General features: G+C 37.0%; 2 protein-coding genes across 4 annotated transcripts; one reads left to right on the top strand and one right to left on the bottom strand.

Moving 5' to 3' along the window:
- The first annotated feature begins 332 nt into the window (after nucleotides 1-332).
- Nucleotides 333-3,138, top strand: LOC110032643 (GDSL esterase/lipase At5g55050). Its single transcript, XM_020736336.1, has 5 exons — nucleotides 333-534; nucleotides 763-890; nucleotides 1,374-1,587; nucleotides 2,273-2,548; nucleotides 2,653-3,138. The coding sequence occupies exons 1-5, from the start codon at nucleotides 333-335 to the stop codon at nucleotides 2,871-2,873; spliced, it is 1,041 nt and encodes a 346-aa protein (XP_020591995.1). The 3' UTR covers nucleotides 2,874-3,138.
- Nucleotides 1,488-20,010, bottom strand: LOC110032647 (thymidylate kinase). 3 transcript variants are annotated; one of them, XM_020736341.1, is made up of 8 exons: nucleotides 19,638-20,010; nucleotides 7,535-7,580; nucleotides 6,713-7,048; nucleotides 6,375-6,486; nucleotides 6,248-6,307; nucleotides 5,611-5,715; nucleotides 4,724-4,861; nucleotides 1,488-1,573 (listed from the first exon to the last, which is right to left on the bottom strand). In XM_020736341.1, exons 2-7 carry the CDS (start codon nucleotides 7,570-7,572, stop codon nucleotides 4,745-4,747), a joined length of 768 nt encoding a protein of 255 aa, XP_020592000.1. In that variant the 5' UTR covers nucleotides 7,573-7,580; nucleotides 19,638-20,010; the 3' UTR covers nucleotides 1,488-1,573; nucleotides 4,724-4,744. The 3 variants fall into 3 exon arrangements, with proteins under 3 accessions (XP_020592000.1, XP_020592002.1, XP_020592001.1); XM_020736343.1 differs by lacking the exon at nucleotides 7,535-7,580 and having other exon boundaries at nucleotides 19,631-20,008; XM_020736342.1 differs by lacking the exon at nucleotides 7,535-7,580 and having other exon boundaries at nucleotides 19,638-20,008.
- Nucleotides 20,011-20,384: the final 374 nt, after the last annotated feature.

The following is a 20,384-nucleotide window of genomic DNA, read 5'->3' as shown; positions in this document are numbered from 1 at the left end:
TCAATATATATATATATATATATATAATATGATTATTTTTACGCTCACCGCAACGTCACCGCACCATGGGCAGCAGCCATACGCACAAAACTCAAATGTGAGACTGCAGCGAAAGTGATTCATCTAGGGATAGAGAGAGAAAGGCGCAACCTTTACAATATTTAACACTAAGAAGAACAGCAAAAAGCAGACAGCTCTCTCAGAGATAGAGAGAGATAGGGAGGAAACAGGAAAATAATCACTTAACCTCTCTCCCTCTCTCTCTCTAAACTCCAATGGCTTTTTCATTCAGTAGAATCTACTTTGAATGTCTGGTGGTGGTATTATTGATCATGGTGTGGTGCCCTTCGCTGGACGCTGCCGGTAAGACTGTTCCGGCGGTTTATGTATTGGGCGATTCGCTTGCAGACGTGGGGAATAACAACCACCTATTGACGATCATGAAGGCCGATTTCCCTCACAATGGCATCGACTTCACCGGCGGTAAGGCCACCGGTCGCTTCAGCAACGGCAAAAACTCCGCCGACTTTATCGGTAAATCGTACTAAGGCTTTGTTCGAAGGAGTTTCGCTTTATTTTATCAAATGAAATATAAATTTACGTGTTAATGAATCCTTAAGTATATACTTCTAGAGTATAACGATTTGGGTGATAAAACGTAATTTCATGTGCTGTAAAATAATTCACACTTTATATATAAATTTAACATCCTTTTTCGCTCAATAATAAATTAACTTGATTGACCTGCTTTGATTTTGGCAGCTGAAAAGCTAGGCTTGACATCTCCACCAGCTTATCTTTCCATCAACTCCAGCTTTTACGCCTCTCAGGCACTCGCTGGCATCAATTTTGCCTCCGCCGGCGCCGGTATCCTAGATGCTACCCACAGCGTAAGAGCTTCTTAGGCTTCGTTAGCTGCAGTTATCTGCTACGGCGGCATTTGAAAACGTCGGCTCATCGTTTGAAAATTGTGTTTGAATAATTTATCTGAAAACGTAGTCAATTTTTTACGCTACATGTGGAACGCGTTATCTGAAAACGTAGTCAATTTTTTACGCTACATGCGGAACGCAGGTCAATCCCTACGGTCTGCATTTCCAGATAAACAGCTTATCAAGAAAAACACAAGCTGACCCAAACACACTCTTAAACTCCATATAATTTAGCAAATATATGAATTACCTTTATATAATATGTCAATTCCATCAAATTAAATTATTTTACTGAATAGTTAATATTTGTGGAAAAGGAGCCTAACAAGCTTATATATATATATATCACAAAAAATTCTATTCCACAGCCATAATAATAATTTAAAAAACAAAGAAGTGCTAAAAATGAAATCCAACTAACAAAGTCCAATAAAAATTCAGGGTGAATGCCTATCACTGAACAAGCAGATAGACTACTTATCTACTGCATATGCATCAATGGTGGAGAGCATAGGTAATGAGCAAGCCCAAGCGCATCTAGCCGACTCCATCTTTGCCGTTATAATCGGAAGCAACGACATCTTCGGATATGTTAAATCCAACGGCAACGCGACTCCCCAGCAGTTTGTCGGTTCTTTGATCTACACATTGCAAGGCCAGCTCAAGGTAAGATTATCATAAATTTACATACATTCCATGATATTTATACTTCTAACATATTGTGTCATAAATCTGTTCATGAAAATATGCATTTCACCTTTAAAAAGATTATATATTAAACATTTGAGTCTCTCAAATATGAATGTTTATGAATGTTAGATGTTTAAATACATAAGAATTGTGAGGTAGGGTCTCAAGTCTCAATAGCAACATCACAGTAGTTTATTTCCTTCACAAAAGGCAACTTGAAAATTCTAGCAGCAATAAGCATCACAAAAAAGAAGTGTAAATGCTTATTTGTGTTTGGCTCAATCGAAAATATTTAGTTGAAAGCAGCTCGAATTTGAATTGTTCATGAATAACATATCCTTATTAGATTTATTTGAATTCATTTATTGATATACTAAATTGTAATGCTTTATAACGATAGAACATTAATTTTTGTATTGAACCAAACATAAACTATTCGCTAAAAACAAGCCTTTTTCAACACCCCTACTAAAGAAAAAATCACTACAATGTACCAACACCAACTAGCTCTAAAGTTCTAACTGGGTATAATAACCATCTTCAAACCTCCAAACTACTCTCAAACACAAACAAATCCTTCTCATTTAACGATCATATTCTCCTTGTTTTTCTACCTCATTAATCATAATTACAGTTCAACATGTACTAAGTAAACTCACTAAGACTTCTAAACCAGAGGCTGTACAACATTGGTGCTCGCAAGTTCTCCTTCGCCGGCACCGGCCCTGTCGGCTGCTGTCCATCCCTGAGAAGACAAACCCAAACAAATGCCTGCAACGCAGCCGCTAATTCTATCTCTGATCTCTTCAGCCAAGCTGCAGCTTCTCTTCTCCAGGAGTTGAAGTCACAGCTCACAGACATGAACTACTCATTCTTCAACACCACCCTTGCAATGCAAGAAATCATCCAGACTCCCACCAATTATGGTATCATCCATCAATCAATATTCATTCTACTATTATCATTTTGACAAATTTCACCAAAAACAAATCCATAATTAATTAAAAAAAATGAAATTTTATTTCTGTAGGATTTACTGAAGTGGAGGCTGCATGCTGTGGACTGGGAGATCTGAATGCTAAGGTGGCCTGCACTCCCATCTCTTCCTACTGTTCTAACAGGACGAATCATGTTTTCTGGGACTTCTACCATCCGACGGAGGCGACGGCTGGGATCCTCGCAGCAGACTTGTTTGACGGCTCGGCGCCACACGTCTATCCGGTTAATCTGAGGCAGTTGAGCGCGCTTTAAGTGGGAGGATTGCCGATGTTTTATGTGCGGGCTTAGGGATGGAAGTGAAGCATCTCGCCGAAGTTTGTGTATGTGGAAGGATTTGTGTTTGATATTTACCATACAAAGAAGTGTGAATTAATGAAATTTGTATGTTTTTAGTCAAATGGTGAAGTTAGGAGAGTGAGAAACGTTCAGTAAATGTCTTGGAGCCTGATGAGCTAATGAGCGAAACTCCAGTCAGCCCCGACTCAACTCATTATCTCATTAGTTCATGATTATAATATAAAATAAAGATTATTAAAATTAATTAAGTATAATTTAAAAAAAATATTTTAAAATATTAACATAATAGTTTAAGTATAAATTATTAAAACTAATTACAAATTATAGTTTGCTTTCTTATATAAGTCAATTTTTTTAAGTATAAATTATTAAAACTAATTACAAATTATTGTTTGCTTTTTTATATAAGTCAAAAAAATTTTATTGTATCTCCTCTAGTTGCTCATTCTTATTAGCATTTAATTACAATAGTTGTTTGAATCAAAATTTATTTCTCATTAATATTAAACAAGCAAGGTCACGAGCCGACTTTAAGTAATAGGAATAAGTTTGAGCTCAAACTCAATTAATTAATCAACCTCAAGTTGGGGGTGGCTCAAGCTCAGCTCAACGTCTTTATATTCCTTGTTGAAGTCATCCATTTATCTACATAATAAAACACCCATGATCACCAGGGCACTGAGAACAATCATACATGAAGTCACACGACTGAATATAAAGTTGAAATTAGCGAGCTTATGATTTTGCTAAGCTTGACATTCAGGGCCAGAACCATTCTTCATTTTTACCAAGTTTCAAATCAAAGTTGTAAAATATATTGTGGCAGTTACGTACATACCACACAAATCTTATGCAATTACATATCTAACACCTGAACTTTCAAATTTATATGAATATCAATCAAAACTTCAACATCACAACAAAAAATCTACCATAACTACCTTTTTAGATGTAAAATACACCTTTTTATGCATAGACTTATAACACCAAGGCTATATACTTGTAAATATGAAACTTTCAGTATTAGATATGTAAATACAAAAGAACTGTGGTATGTATAATTCCCGGGATATATTAGAAACAACTTATTTTCTCTTGTCAAACTTGGTTTTTTTCTCATGCTTGAGAAGATATCAAATTTTAAGCAAACCTCACTCCCTCTTTATGTATATATATGTATTCATTAAAAAAATATTTTATTTATAGTTACTCAACAAATTGAATGTTCGATTATTATTTAATATATTTTCAATTTTTTTACAAATTTGTCTAAAATTAAATTTAAATTAGAGGAAATTATCCGAGCATTAAAGCTAACTTCATGTGCTTTACCTCTATCAACAAAAGTTCCAAGTGCATAGAATTGAAAATTTTCATACATGAACATGAAATTGGTGATTATGATGCCAGATGCTCAGTAAATGAGAAATCAATCAAGTTTTTATTGAATTATTGAATAAAAAACAAACATATTCACAAACATAAATAAACAAGTAGATCAACATTCCTCTTGGATTTTTTAATATTTCAAGCCCCAAAAAGCATAGATTTCTTCATTGAGCAGGTTGATTGGCTTACAACCTCATTTCGATCTCAAGTTTATGATTGGCATCATTTTTTGCATGATCTACATCATTGTTTTTTATTTAATAAAGAATCCGAAGATAGTTGTACAAAATGACAAGTAAAACCCAAAAATGAAAATACAGGAGGGGCATAAATATAGAAAAATCTCATCCTTATCCTTATAAATTGACATAAAAATAATGACTTCTACCATTTGACTACTTAAAGAAAATTCTTACCTCCCATACGTTGAATGATACTTAATCATCGAGCCATAGGCTAGATAAGGGCTTCTCTTGACACGAGTCAATGCTCTCTAGTGCAAGTTTTTGAATCTGGTTCTCAATTAACTCCAGTGGAAGGCTAGCATCAATAACCTATGATATAAGAAAAAAAATGCAATAAAACAAGGGCAAGGATAATCCGTTAAATGACTAACTGAAAAAATGATTAGCAATTAATGTAATCCACATGGAACTAATTAGAAGCAGAAGGTAGAAACAGGTGTTTGATATTAGTTAATAGACAGACACAGCAAACTTTCATTTTTATGTCATCATCAAGGGATATCCCCACTATTGAACCAAATCAAAAGGAGAAGATAAATCAGAAGGTTTTGGAGGCTGGAGGATGGAAAAAAAACAAGTGTCAAAATAGTCCCTTATTATTTACATGCAGTCATTTTAGTCCCAGAGCCTATAAAAGTATCAAATTAGTCCTCCAACTATTTTAATACCCTCTTTAAAAGAGTCTGATAACCAAATTGACACTTTTATATATATTGGAACTAAAACAACTCCCCAACAAAGAGTCAAATGACCATTTTAACACTTTTCTTGAAAAATAACAAAGAACTTTTAGAAGAAGTAGAAGAAACGTGCTTAAGTTAATTCTCTGCTAAATGCTAGCGTTCTTTCTATTGAAATATAAATATACAAAGTAACAAATACTAATATTCTTGATAACTGGTATGAAAATAATTTGAGTTTCAAAAGAAGATTTTTCCTGCATTCACTATGAAAACTAGGATGCAAAAGGCTATACACATGAGATGGAAAGAAAGAGATGAAATGCTCAACTTTTTATAAGGTGTCATTTCAGAAGATTCATTTAGTTTGAGAAGTACCTTCCAGGTAGCATCATTGAGAATCCGATAATAGTGGGCAACATTCTTTTGGAACTCAAGTTGTTCGTACCTTTCAAATCCATAGTTTCCTCTTCTTGCAGCTTCCTGATAAAAGGTTTGGTCTCAAAACAAACATATACTTTTCGTAACACCAACAAATTGGAAGTAGCAGCTGATTTTAAAAATAATGATTTATAAATTCTATATCAAAGTGATTGAAAATGGCTAAATTATGAAGTTATTGCACAGTGAAAATGAATATGGTAATTGATATGGATCATAGCAATATGGCCTAATCCTTGGTAAATTTATTTACAAAACAAAATGTCTGATTGGGATAGCTGCAATATTTTTGTAAAGTTGGTTGTAAAGCTAAAAAACAACTTTTTAGAAAGTTGCAGTGAGAATTATAGATATTTATTTATTCAAAATGTCACACAACAAGTTTCTTACACTCACTACTCTTTAATAGATATGATTGCAAAAAATAGCTTTCCACCAGAAAAATTTCTAAAAAACAAAAATAAAGCAGTTCCCCAACAATGACTGTAGTGGTGGTCTGAAACGCAATGCAAATAAAAAGTTGTACAAAGCAGACCCAAAATGTAAAACTGCACACCAAATTCAAAAGATATACCTCTGGCAATATATCCAGGAAAACAACTAGATCTGGAGCTATCAAACCCTTTTCTGGAGCCTGCAAAAGGTAACATATTATCTGATAAGTTGCTTCAAAAAAATTCAAAGTAGCCACATACTGTTACCTTACACCACTTGACATTAAGGCCTTTGGCAGCTGAAAAAGAAACTCCTGAATATGAATAACGGTCAACCACAAGTGTGGTTCCATTTCTTAGCTTATTCTCCATTAGTGACCTAAAGGAGAAATGCATTAAAAGTTAATAATTAAATTCATTTGGAACTGCATATTTTTATTATCTAAAACTCTTCCAACTATCAACTACTAAATAACAAATCCAGAAAATGTTCGTACTGTCACCAATTATGATAGTTAAGACGTTTGTAAAAAAAAAAAAAAAAAAGCACTTCAGTGCATTGTTTTGTACATTGAAAGTAAATAGCACAAGTAAATGAAGGAAACCTCTTCTCCCATCTGTTTGCACTGAAAAGTAAATGGATTGTTTGATCATCTAGCTCTGAATTGTTGGTGAGATATGATGAAATCATTCTTCCAGTATCAGTATTTCTATCAGGGAATCGCCATGCTTCTACTGGAAGGCCATTCCCTTCAAGGAATGAGACCAATCTGCCACACTGAGTGGTCTTCCCACAGCGATCCAATCCTTCCAAAACAATAAGAGCGCCTCGTTTGGTAACATGTCCACTATTGTACATCTCAAATTGCATAAAAAAACTCCTCTTTGCTGTTTTTTTTGAGGTCTTCAAGGATTTTCCAGTTCTTATGGTCCTGAAGCCACTGAAGAAATGAGGCAATCTCTTAGCTCTATTTTATAATAAAAACTTCCAACAAATTCATATTCACGTAAAAAAAATATATGTTCAAACTTTGCAAATGCGTGGTGAAGCCAACACAGTGGCTCAATCATTAAGTTTCATAAATTTGCAGATCAACATTCTGCAAAGAAAAAGAAACATTCAACCATGCACTAAGTAATATCCGGTTATGCCCTTAGTGTTAACACGAGTACTAATTTCTATTTTGAAACTTCTATCCCGCATTGTACTAATAATATATGCCAAGCATCCAATTAAAATGAAACTAAATCCCACCAAGATTTTTATACTTAAAAAAGCAAATTATACAAATTAATTATGTAACAAATCACATATATCTTTACCGACATAAAAGTATCAGTAAATTAAGTAAAATAAAGCTCTGATTAATGCAAAGAAAAATGATTAACTAGCTTTACAATGTGCATAGAAAAAAAAAAGGTCTTACATGAGTCTTCGAGAAAGTAGAGTATACGCACGAAGCATGCCCGTCTCTGGCAAAGCAAACAAGTGAACAAAGAAGAATAGCATCATTGACAAAAATCACTCAAATCCAAGGAGAAACCACAGAAAGAATTTTCCTCTTTCTTCAGACAAACAAGGTTGAATTAAGAAACTTGTAACAAACATTAAAGTGATATTAAGAAAGACAATTAAATTGTAGCATAAATGTTCACAAATATGTACCCTTATTTGCATTAAATAATAGTTTATCACATCTCTTGATAAATAACATACCAAGAGAACACTAGTCTCCATACATCATAAGCGAGATATGCAAACATCTAGAAAAGTAGACTATTTGTGAACCAACAGAAGAGCTGATTGTTGACAACTTTAATGTTATAAAATGTTATAGCAAATGTCAGCTATTTATCTTTTTGACATATTTTCTCTACGAATTCTCTAAAAAACATCTATGCCATAATTTCGTGACATCAAGATTCTTCCTCTATAAAACATCTCCTTTTGCCTTTTTCTCTGCTTTGATCTTCCTATGCTCCTCTTCCTCATAGCTTTAGTAATTTACATTGTTTTGAACCCCTAGATAGAGGGAAACCAAGGAGAAAGAGTTCAGAAATAAGAGAAAAGAAAAGGTGCAATTCTAGAAGGACATTGTATACTTGTTCAACTGTCAGTTGTTCAATGTTGTTTTGAGTCGAGGAACCCGGACAATCACGCTTATGACATCACTGAGGTCAAATTGAACAAACGATATGTGAAGTTTGATCCTTTTTGTTTTGGCACGCCAAGCTACACAAATTTACCACCTTCAATACCTGGTAGAGTAAGAGATAAAGTTGATTGGGTTGTGGTTGTGATGAATAAACCAAAAAAAAAATATTAAGCTGCATAGTTCTATAGAACAAATTCACCAAGAGAAAAATATTTCAAATTTCCGTATTCAAGGCGATACAAATGATGAAATGTTTGCGATGGATGATACAACAGGGATTATTGAAGAGGTTGCTCATGGTTTGAATGATGACAATGAAGAGAGTGAAGAAGAAATTTTAGGTTCATTTTCCATAGCGAGTTCTTCTAATGAAACTTAATAACAAATGTACGCAAATTTTAGATTAGTTGTTACTACTATTACTTTATGTCTTTTACTTTTATTTTTTTGAGCAATATGTCACGGACTAACTTTTCTCAAGCTATCCGTGCGGCTTTAGCGCTCTCTCTTAGCACTAAATCAGCCTAACCTTCTCACACTAACAACTCAAAGAACTCTCTTGAAAGTAGAATAGGAAGAAGAGTTAGAGAAGGTAAACACTTCACTAATAAAGAGAGATTACAAAGCTTGAAAGCTTGAAACCTTGGATGGATTGGAATGAGGGAAGGGACTCTTATTTATAGCTTCTCCCATGTCTTTGGTCTTACACATAACCAATGTGAGACTATTTTTCAAGGGAAGCTTTACAATATAATATTCTATATTCTAGATGCTTCTACACTATTCTTATGTACATACATATTCTAGATTCTTCTAGGTTGTTTCTTTAGACCTTCATCTTCTAAAATAATCCATCATGTCATAGTATTGGTGGGGCGTGACACTCTCCCCCACTTAAGCTTACAATGCCCTCATAGCGCTTCTCCTCTTGATACTATTTGATCTTCTCCTTAAATTGTCATAGTGTGTCTTCATGCTCCCAACTGGCCTCGCTATCAGACCATCCTTTCCACTTGATGAGAAACTCCTTGTAGTTTGGTACCCCTCGCCGACTGATCGCCCTGTCGGCCATTATTTCTTGAATTGAATGGCTGATAGCATCTTGGTTTCCTGCTGCCTAGCTCATGTCGTCGGTACAACGCAAGCCTGATCGCCTCCCATGATACACATGCTATTGGCAAATAGTATCATGAACGCCCTTACTTGGTCCAAAAATTCTATACCAAGGATTACTTTGAAATCATCCATGAAAATGATGGAGAAATTTAGCGTACCTCACCAATCCCCTACACAGGTTTTCACTCCTTTAGCCACTCCATGGATCGGCCTCGCTACAGAGTTAACCGCCTTGATGGAGCCCCCACTTACAGTTGTTTGCAGACTCATCCTCCTTGTTTCTTCAATAGAGTGAAGTTGTGAAAAGCTCCCGTATCTATCATCGCATTAGTAGATGTCTTCCCTATAATCACCTCTACAAAGAGAAGTCCTTTTGCCGGGGTTTTGGAGAGGAGCGTACCGCATTGAGTAGTTGCATGGTTCCCACCCGAGCGTCCATGTCATTTTCCTCTACCTCCTGATGGCTTGCAATAAGAGAGTTCAGAGTTTTCTTCTGCGGGCAATATCTTACCCAATGTGGTCCTCCACAAAGGAAGCAACTGTATGGTTTAGTCTTATTGTTGTTGTTAAACTTCCCTTTGTCGCTTGCTTTGAACGAGGTCGATTCGCGACGATTCTCTTCCTTGTGTTGGTCTCGGTCTCCCCCACTTCTGACATAATTGCTCTTCTTTTCTTTTGGCTTTGTAGACTCCTTTGTATAGTCCACCAAGCTTTCTGCAATGGCGATGGCAGAAGCAAGATCTTGTGCACCACGCCTCTTAAGCTCCGTCTTTGCCCATTGTTGGAGTCCATTCATGAAGTTGAATAGAGCATCTTTGTCTGACATATCAGGAATTTCAAGAACCAGACTAGTAAACTCCTTGATATATTCTCGAATCGATCCCATTTGCTTGAGTATTCGCAATTGGGCTCTAGCCTCACATTCCGCATTCCTCATCATCCGCATTTTCAGGGTAGAACTGTCTCTTTAGCTCTTTCTTAAAGCAATCAAAAGTGGAGATGATACACATACCTTTTTCGACATCTCATCGCCTTTTTCTCCACCATAGCATAGCAATATCAGAGAGATAAAGACCAGCAAATTGAATTATTGTCTCTTCATCCGTGATCCCTATCGCTCCGAAGTATTGCTCCAGTCCCCCATAAGAAATTATCCACTTCTTTTGCATCACGAGTTCCTCCAAAACTCTTTGGCATTGGCACCTCAATCCTCTTGGATTCGAAGGTTTGATGGTTGGTAGGTGTCGCTAGTGCCCTCTTGCACAACGAAATGTCCCCACGCATCTGTTCCAAGCTAGCACGCATGTCACTCATCTCTTATAGGCACTTCGCACCTCTTGGAGCTTCCCCATAAAATCTTCCTGCAACTTAGCCACTTGGCCCATTAAGGTCTCCTCAAGTTGGAGCATCATACATCTGATTGTTGAATGGATGGTGACATCCTCCTCCTCGAGCCCATCAACCCTTTGACCAAGATCCTCTACTTTGCCCTCCATGTCATTCATTGCCTCCTCCATCCGAGCAAGGCGTGAATCAAAGCCAAGCATGATCTCCTTAGACCTCCCATGTGGCTTGAGTGCAACGGAGTCCCTTTGCTCCTGGCGACCTCGCCTTTGAGATGACTCCACATTAGTGGCTTCCGACTCCATCACGCGCTCCTTGACGCTTTTCGCCATTCCCTCGAACCAATGCTTTGATACCAACTGTCACGGACTAACTTTTCTCAAGTTATCCGTGCAGCTTTAGCACTCTCTTAGCACTAAATCAGTCTAACTTTCTCACACTAACAACTCAAAGCACTCTCTTGAAAGTAGAATAGGAAGAAAAGTTAGAGAAGGTAAACACTTCACTAATAAAGAGAGATTACAAAGCTTGAAAGCTTGAAACCTTGGATGGATTGGAATAAGGGAAGGAACTCTTATTTATAGCTTCCCCCATGTCTTTGGTCTTACACCTAGCCAATGTGTGACTATTTTCCAAGGGAAGATTTACAATATAATATTCTATCTTCTAGAAGGTTCTACACTGTTCTTATGTACATATATATTCTAGATTCTTCTAGGTTGTTTCTTTAGACCTCCATCTTCTAGAATAATCCATCATGTCATGGTATCGGTGGGGCGTGACAAATAGCTCTTTAATCTCGTTTTTCCTATTTTTAGACATAAATGTTACTTGTGTTTTACCTTTACTGCACTGTTTCTTTTTTTCTTATGATTATTTTTTCTATCAGTACTATTTTTTTTAATGTCATTCCTTTATTTGCAGATGACCACATGTGGTGCAGATGGTCAGCCGCTTCATAGACCACGTGTTCTGGGACCCTTGAGACCACTAACCGTAGCATGGAGAGATCGTCTACTCTTGTCGATGATTTATTGGGAAAAAGAAAATAATTATATATATATATATATATATATATACATATATCTGTAGAAAGTCCAAAAGCAAATATATTAATAAAAGGAAAGGTACAGATAGGATGGATGAAAGGACCCAAATTGGCATTCTAACCACCCAACATACAAAACACCCGTAGAAATACATGTATACCAAAAAAAAAGTAGACATAGAGAAAATTACACCAAATACTCTGCCAACACTCGCAGATTTAGTTAGCATTCGAAAGATCCAAATTAGTCTTGTCTCTGTCTCTGATTCTAGGACGGGAGTCGGCTAACAAATTGTTAAGCTTCTTATGTTAAGCTTCTTATCGTCTTATCGTTACCCGAAACAACTAATGTATCATCCATCAAGTTTAGTGATAGACATTCATTCTTCTTCCTAGATGTATAAATCTGTCATCCCTCATCCGAGGATTAGCTCATCCGATCAGTGGATTGGTCTCGTTCATTTTGCTCTGCTGGGGTTTCGCCTCATGGTGAACTCTGGCATCTGCTCCGTCGATATTCGTTTTGTCGTGTTTTCCTCCTTTGTCGTGTTTCGTTTGTTGTGTCGTGTGACGTCGGTTGTTTGTCGCGCGTCACCGGTTTCACCCCTCGGCTGTTCTCTGCTCCGTCAACTCCTCGAGCTTTGTCGCGCGTCGTCTGTTTCGTCGCGCATCACCGGTTTCACCCTTCTTATGTTCTCTGCTCCGTCGGCTAAATTTCGTGCGGTTCTTTTTATGCCTCGCGACTATGTAGAGCAACACAGTAGAAGTGTTTCTCTGTTGATGTCGCACTTCCGCCTTCTACTCTACTTGGAAGGGGTTGTCGTTGTTCCCCCTTTCGGCTTTTGCTCCTCCGTCCATTGTAACTTCGTTGTCCTATTGTCGCGCCACCCTCTTTTGGTGATAGCTTCGGACAAATTATATGTTGCTGCCCTTGCGGGTATCCTCACCTCAAGTACTTCTACATCGTGCTCCTTCCCTTCTTCATTTGAGTTGACGGAGGACATCAAAAAACCTGGTAGGAAGAATGAAAAGTCAACCATCCTTTTTAAGGAAGTTGAATGTAATCAGTTTGTTTCCTCCTGTCGTCTGAATTTAGTTTGGAAATTTTTTTATTATAATCCTAAAATGGAGTTTCTCCGTAAGGAATTTGAGCTTATGCACACTGTTGGGGAGTGAAAAATTAAACTTTTAGATGAAAGACACATCTTTATTCAACTTAATAATGAAGAGGATTACACACACTTATTTGCTAGAAGATTAATCTGGATTGATAATAGAGCAACGAAGATTTTGAAATGATCGGTGGATTTTAATAGACGGAACCACGAAACATTCCGGTCTGGATTCGTCTCCCTAGTCTAAAATTTCATTATTTTACTCAAAAAGTGTTGTACTTTATTGTCTCAGTCTATGGTAAGCAACTCAAAATGGACATTCTTACTTTTAATATTTCTCATCCCTCTGAAGCTAGAGTATTTGTTGAAAGAGACACCACTTTAATCGCTTCCGAGATAATTTGGATAGGCACACAAATTGATGGATATTGACAAAATGTTGTGATTGAGTCTTTCCCTTCGTATTGCTCGAATTATCCTATGTCCGGCCACTACAGTGTCGTTTCACAATGTCATCATCTACACCCTCATCTCAGACCAAAGAAGCAAAGTGCTCAGCCAGAGGCAGTGATTCCCCCTCCTAATCTGCTCCAAGATATTGACCATATTGATCATCAAAAGGATTCTCCGGAAGATGTCACTGTCATCACAGGTAATATGTCAACCATTCAGCTTCCACACAATGCTCATGATATAGATTCCCCATCTATGAAACCTCCTTTCGTGGGGGCGGGGGAGACATTTCAAACTTCATCTGCCCTAGAACCTATTATTGATGTAATGGGTGGCAATATTTCTACTGTGTTCTACCGTCTCATCAGATCGAGCAAATTGTTACTGTTTCTCGGGACCATGAGGCTCATAATGTGCAACATATATATATATATATATATCAACATATATATATATATATAATTTTTTTAGAAAGCCCAAAAAGGCTGTGTATTAACTAGAAAGAAAGATACAGATATAATTTATGGGAGGGTCCAATCATGGCACCCTACCCACACAAAAACCACAAATAATTCCAAAACTAGAAAATACAGAAAAGTACATTAGAGACTTAAAAGAAAAAGCATAAAAGTGCTGAAATACATAATATCAGGTGGCTAGAGAGCGATCCAATTTGATATTGCCCCTGTCTTTAGTTCTAGGGAAGGAGCAAGCTAATAAGTTGTTAAGATGATTGTCATTTCCAATGGTAACCAATCTATCATCCAATGTGATGTGTCATCCAATATGTTCCCGAGCTGGAGTCAGTCTCCATTCTTTTTCTTCCTCTTTCTCCTAAAGTAGACCTGTCATTCCTTATCTGAAGATTGACTCACCTGATCTTGGTCTAAATTGTGATGGAGATGCGCAGGTTGTTAAACATTAGAAGCAATTGCATGTTATATCTGCTGATTTGTTATTGGATCAAAAGAGCACCCTCGTATGTCTTGACATGTAAGTGAGCATTCTTAACAATGGGTGGTACAAGCACAACTAAATCTATAGCTGTAATATGGTGTTCTTCATCAGGAACTGCGGCGTTATAAAGAAGATCAGGTTGCATCTTCTCAATAGGGATGATAGGTAGCTGATCTTTAAAGATATTAGGTCTTAGATGATGATGCAAACGATAGCAAATAGTAGAGCTGTAGCCAAACATACCGCAATGAGAGCAATAATATGGGTGTGGTTCTATTTCAACTTTTTGTCAATTCCCGTTGTGAGTGGTTTCAATCCATATCTCATCCGGAGCTGGTTGAGTGACATCCCTCTCAACAAACACAAAGCCACAAAGGGTCTGGTGACAGCAAGCGTAAGACTATCAACTTTGAGAGGCTTAGCATAAGCAGTTGCTAAGGAGTAGATAATTTTCAAGTTGAACAAATGTAATTTTAACCCCAAAAACTTTATCCAAACTGGAATGATAGGGGATTCCTCTTTTCGATCAAAACCAATAGTCCACTTCAAATTTTTCATATAACGGTTGTCGATCTTGATAACTTTCCGAGAAAAAATGCGAGTGTAATAGGCGTCGTAAGACAACTGAATCAGTATGTGTCGATCGTCAAGTAAATCAATATTCCAACTGCCCAACAGCTTCATAGTATCAAATTCTTTTCAAATGATCTCAAGTTTTGGGTGACCATAAAGAAATTGTACCACAAGAGCAAAACACCACGAGGATGCAAGAGTGTTGGTTTCAACCTCTGTGAGAATATAAGCAGGCTTCTCATTTCTTTCCCAATATTTTAATGAAGGTGTGATCGCCACCACCTTCAAGAGCTTCGTGAAATGATTGTGGGACATTGCAGGATTTACATATACGAAAATCAGTCTCTGAATCTGAAAGAGGAACATGAAGTAGGAATAGGAAAGTTGTCGGCAAGTGCAGTGGCATATGAACGGAACATCGATGCCATCTCCAGAACAGCTAGGCAGGCAGCTGGAAATAGGCGGGCAAACTTTAGAGGTAGTAGAGCTGCGAGCCGTCGACTGCGGGTGAGAGAGGCGAGGGTCGAGAGCCATCGATTGCGGGTGTGAGAAAACGCGAGTCGTCGACTGCGGGGTCGTCGGGTACGAGAGTAGTGAGCGTCGTCAAGAGCAAGTGAGACGTCGTCCAATACAGAGACGAGCGTTGTCGACAGGAGGACGCCTGCGAGAGCGTGAAAGCATTGTCTCGAAAGGCGAGAGGGAGAAAGTGAGAAATCGAGGAATCACCGTCGAGAATCGCCATCGTGCGAAACCCTAGCAGAGCTGGCTGGAGTTGCCGACACCATATATATATATATATATTGAAAAAGGACATTTTTAATTTTGAAAAATAAGATCGACAGATCTAATATATTAAATAATTTGAATAATCGAACATGATATTACAAGTAATACCATATCTCGAAAAATGAGAATATCGCTCGATAATGATCTCAATTATTCAAACTAAAAAATTTTTTATATTTATTTAGTCTGCAAAATTTCCAACAGATCATTCTCTTACCCAATATGAAGATTAGATGAGATTTAGATTATTTGGGTTATTGATTCTCTTATAGATGCAAGCCCCTATAATTAATTACATCTTAAGCAACTAAAATCACTCGAAAAAACTCTCGATTAAGATTTAAATTTTATCTTCAACAATTTAAAGTTTAGTTTTCACTATTGTTCATGAAAAAATTAACTGGGAAAGACCCAATGTAGAAGAATTATTTTTAGAATCCTAAGGAGCTAAAGGTAGATGTTATAGATACTGAGAAAACCTCAATAACTTCGCAAACTATCCTATAATTTGACTTTATATTTTAGAAGCGGTGTTATTTAATGTTTTACTACGGCAATTTATTTCAAATTTAGGACTTACATTTGCAGACATACAATCACGCAAATAGTCTAAGAAGATGGGAGAATTTACGTTGTACCTAATAACTTCATCGAGATGTTAAAAAGAGTTAGGGTTTATATCACACGATATACAATCATGCGAAAACCTATAAGATAATTTGAGGATTTACATCATGCTAGACGAACGACCTCGAAGTCATAGAAGTTTATGTCAATTAAATTTATGGAAAGTTTAGTTGAGGTTCATCATTCGCTTCATGTTTAGTCTTGAGCGCGTTGAAGGTTGACAGATGCTCGATCGCATCCTCACCTAATTCTACGAAAAGAAAAGGGGAAAATTAAGCCATGCCTCAGGAAGCCTATCTTGGGTTTTTGTTGCTTGTTTGTGGTGATCCTGTGAAGTGTATTTTGAAATGATGATTATTATTATTAAAGGGATTAAAAAGATGAGACTTTATTTTATGTTAAGCGACGCAGGTCAAGATCCAATGATTCCGTCGTTCAGGCACCGTTGTTTTTTTTTAGTTTACTTAGTCAAAAAAGCTTTTAAACTTCTTTAGATTGGAGGATTCTTGTTAACAACCATGAGTTACCTATCCAAGAAATCTTCATAAATCCAAATAGTGGATTATTATAATTATGTTATTTTTTACTTTTTTATATTTTGTTTTATATATATATATATATATATATTAAAATAAACTCGTCTACGTGCCTTTTGAGGACACACGTCACGGCTTTAGTTTGCTAGAGCTTATAAAATCCCTAAATCACTCGAGAAAGTGAAAGTGGCTCTTACGAACTCAATTACTATTATTTTTAGAAATATTAATTATTATATAATTTTTTTATGAATTCTTTTGTTGAAAAAATATGTAATTTTTTAGGTTTTAGGTAAGATAATTTGAAGGTTGAATGAAGATTTTAGCGAAAATTTTGATAGTGTTTAGGAAAGATCTCACTGACACGAAGTTTAATGTCGTCCATTTCGTCCGCCTCAGATTAGCTTTTACGATCAACTAATGTCTCGCTACAACCGAGTTTACTTCGCAAAAGGACATAAAGAAATTTATATGAGAATTTGGAAACAAGACAGTGTTAAGCAAGCACACACACATAAATTTCATAATAATAAATAAAAAAATGAAAGTAACTATGCATATGATGTGACATGACATATATTTTAAAACTCTTGAACCAACTCATAAGTGTTAAAACAGTGACTTGAAAATGTGGGTATGTCATGGAGGCAGTAACCTAACGGATGGGTGTGTCGTGGAGGCAGTGACCCAGAGGAGGGGGGCATGTCGTGAAGGCAGTGATCCGAAAGATGAGTGTGTCGTTAAGTAACTAACCTGAATGAGTGATGATCCTCACAAGGTAAAATCATACAAGTGGGAAAAGTGTATGAATGGACACTCCAAATGCAACTCAAGCATGTGAGAAAAATTATACAAGATGTCATACAAGACATATAGCAGGAGATGTCTTGTGCGCAATCGCATAGAGTATAGGACGCCACCGAGGAGAATCACACCTTGCCCCAGTAAAGATCAATCACACATGCAAATGACAAGCACATACAGGGTATAATGCATCATGTAAGCAAACAATCAGACACTAATGCACATGCATAACATGCACTATGCAAGTAATCGATTGACCTAGCTGAGACGGTCGGTCAGACCTAAGCGATCAGATGACTAGGTCGGGGCGGCCCGTCAAACCAAATTGATATTCCGATCGAGCTAGAGTGGTCAGTCGAGGCAGAAAGTGATGTCGATCAAACCGGAGAGCCAGTCGAGGCAGAAAGAGATGTTGACCAGGTCGGGATGGCTGATCGAGTCAAAGGTGATGCTGACAGGGCCGAGGCAGCCGGTCTAAGTGAAAGTGATGTCAATCAGGCTGGGGCGGTCGGTCGAGGCAACATGCAAGTGTCAAATACTTCAAGGCACACACAAGCCGCAATTCAAAACAGACGATCATGCATAAGTAAGGTGTACATATGTAACAGAATGAAGTTTGGATGCTAGATACATGAAAACATATGAGTCCCGTGGTATATATGTAAATACTCCCTGCTTTATTTACCTTTTTGAAGGCAAAATAGATGATTGAAATGAAATATTAATATGAGAGATGATTCATGATCTTTCCAACACATGTGAAACTGAAGTTCTCATGAAAGCTCAAATTATGGAAGTGTATGCAAGCAGTATTGAGAGCCATAGCATTCTTTATAAGCGTTTCATCGAACAAGTAGCATGTAATTCTTACGTGTATGTACATATCTCACACCTAAACTTTAAACTTTACATATATGACCCCTTAGCTACACATGAAAATGAGAATTTAACTCTTAATGGCATTTTTTATGTGATATGAGAGATTTAGGTGGTATAAATGTAAAAAGGTAAAAATAAAAAATTTAGATGTTAGATGCGTGAATACATAAGAATTTAAAACCGGTAATGAAAAATAATGGATAATGTGAAAGATGAGGAAAGAGAGACAATGGTGCTTATTAAGTTCATTGAAAGTATCTGTAATGAGGATTTCAACAGATAGCTATAATAAAGAGCATGTACTTACAATCCAATTCCTATATATTTACATATCTAACACCAGAACATTACAGTTTACATTTATACCACCCAAATATTTCACATCACATAAAAAAGGAAATCACATTTTGATAAGGTAGCATGAATGTAAAAATTGAAGTTTAGGCATTGGATATGTAAATAGATAGGAAATGAGTATTATGTACGTTACAATAATCCCTTGGAATACTTTCCCTTCTTGTAACTGGTTAACAGTCTTATTGCATGAAAAGCAATAAGTAAACTTGTTTTAAAATCTTTATAACCTGACCAAAAAAATTATAAGTAAGATATTTCCTTAAGTACTGAGTATGAAGCTTCCTGGAACTTGCAGAGGGCTCCATAAGTGAGCAAACAGACGCTTGCTCGATTGGAACGGATAAATGTGAGCAATGTTTCTTTCTTCATTTCCTCCTGTCTACATTAGCTTGTCACACCCAACTAAGACCAAAGAGCCTAGCTTAAGTGGATGGTCACTAGTTTCCAATATAATGGTCCCAAGTTTGAGTCCATCCTGATGTTTTGTAAACTAAATAATCACCAGATCCATGAGTTAAATTTGGTCTATAATTTACCTCACATAGATATACATATAATCTGCTTTACACCCTCTTTGAAATTAATTGAAATGTTATAGATAAACTTATATCCATAAAAAGGTTAAAAAAGAGTATAAGTGCAACACCGTGGCAAAAATCAATATATCAAACTCATGCTAAACATAATAATATGATTCAAATCAAATGGCAATTGAATTTGAAAACCAATAGACAAGCAAAAAAATAAATGAGGAAACAAAGAAAAGACATACTCTTTACCTTCAAGTTTCACTTCAGTTCCACCATAGTCAGGCAGAAGAACAACATTTCCTTCCTTCAAAGAAATAGGTATTTGTTTCCCGTCTCTATCTCGAATTCCAGGACCAATTGCCACAGCTTTACCAGTGTTAAGCTTGCTGCTCTTCTCGGGAAGAAATATGCCGGTGTCTAGGGAGGCCGGCGTGACGTCGCCGGCGAGGGTCTAAGAACCGTGCGAGCAAACAGCCGAGGGGGGGGAAAGGCCAAAGTCCCCCCGCGAAAACACTCGGGTAGGAGCTCTGGCAGCGGGGGAGAACGTCGGCGGTGGGTGCGTTCGGCGGGGGGGGTGCTTTGCGCGAAAGAGGGATAGAGCCGGTGGTTCTCGCCAAGAGGGAGCTAGGGCACGCGCGATCCGTTCGGGATGGGGGTGAGCGTGCCTTTATAAAGGCATTATTTTATTTTATTTATTTATTTTTAATATTTAAAAACCCTAATTTATTCGTTGCTAATTCGTGCACTAAACCATAGTAAAATGAGATTTTTCTATAAGTAAAATCGACGTTTCGGATGCATTCGGTCAGTCTGTTTCGCCATCCGATGTTGTTTAGAGAAATTCACTGATGGACGAGCAAATTTAAGCCAGTTTCGTGCTCGGCAAGGTGAATGAGATTTTGGTTCGACTGGAGTCTTTTGACAAGTAAAATGTTGATCGAATTTTGCCCAAGTGAGAGCTCAAGTCTGACAGAACGATCTTGACAATATGCATCT

Source organism: Phalaenopsis equestris, unplaced genomic scaffold (genome assembly GCF_001263595.1).
Source record: "Phalaenopsis equestris unplaced genomic scaffold, ASM126359v1 Scaffold000994, whole genome shotgun sequence".
Classification (NCBI taxonomy): Eukaryota; Viridiplantae; Streptophyta; class Magnoliopsida; order Asparagales; family Orchidaceae; genus Phalaenopsis; species Phalaenopsis equestris.
The sequence above is the reverse complement of the archived record's forward strand: the minus strand, read 5'-3'. Positions and strand labels throughout refer to the sequence as shown.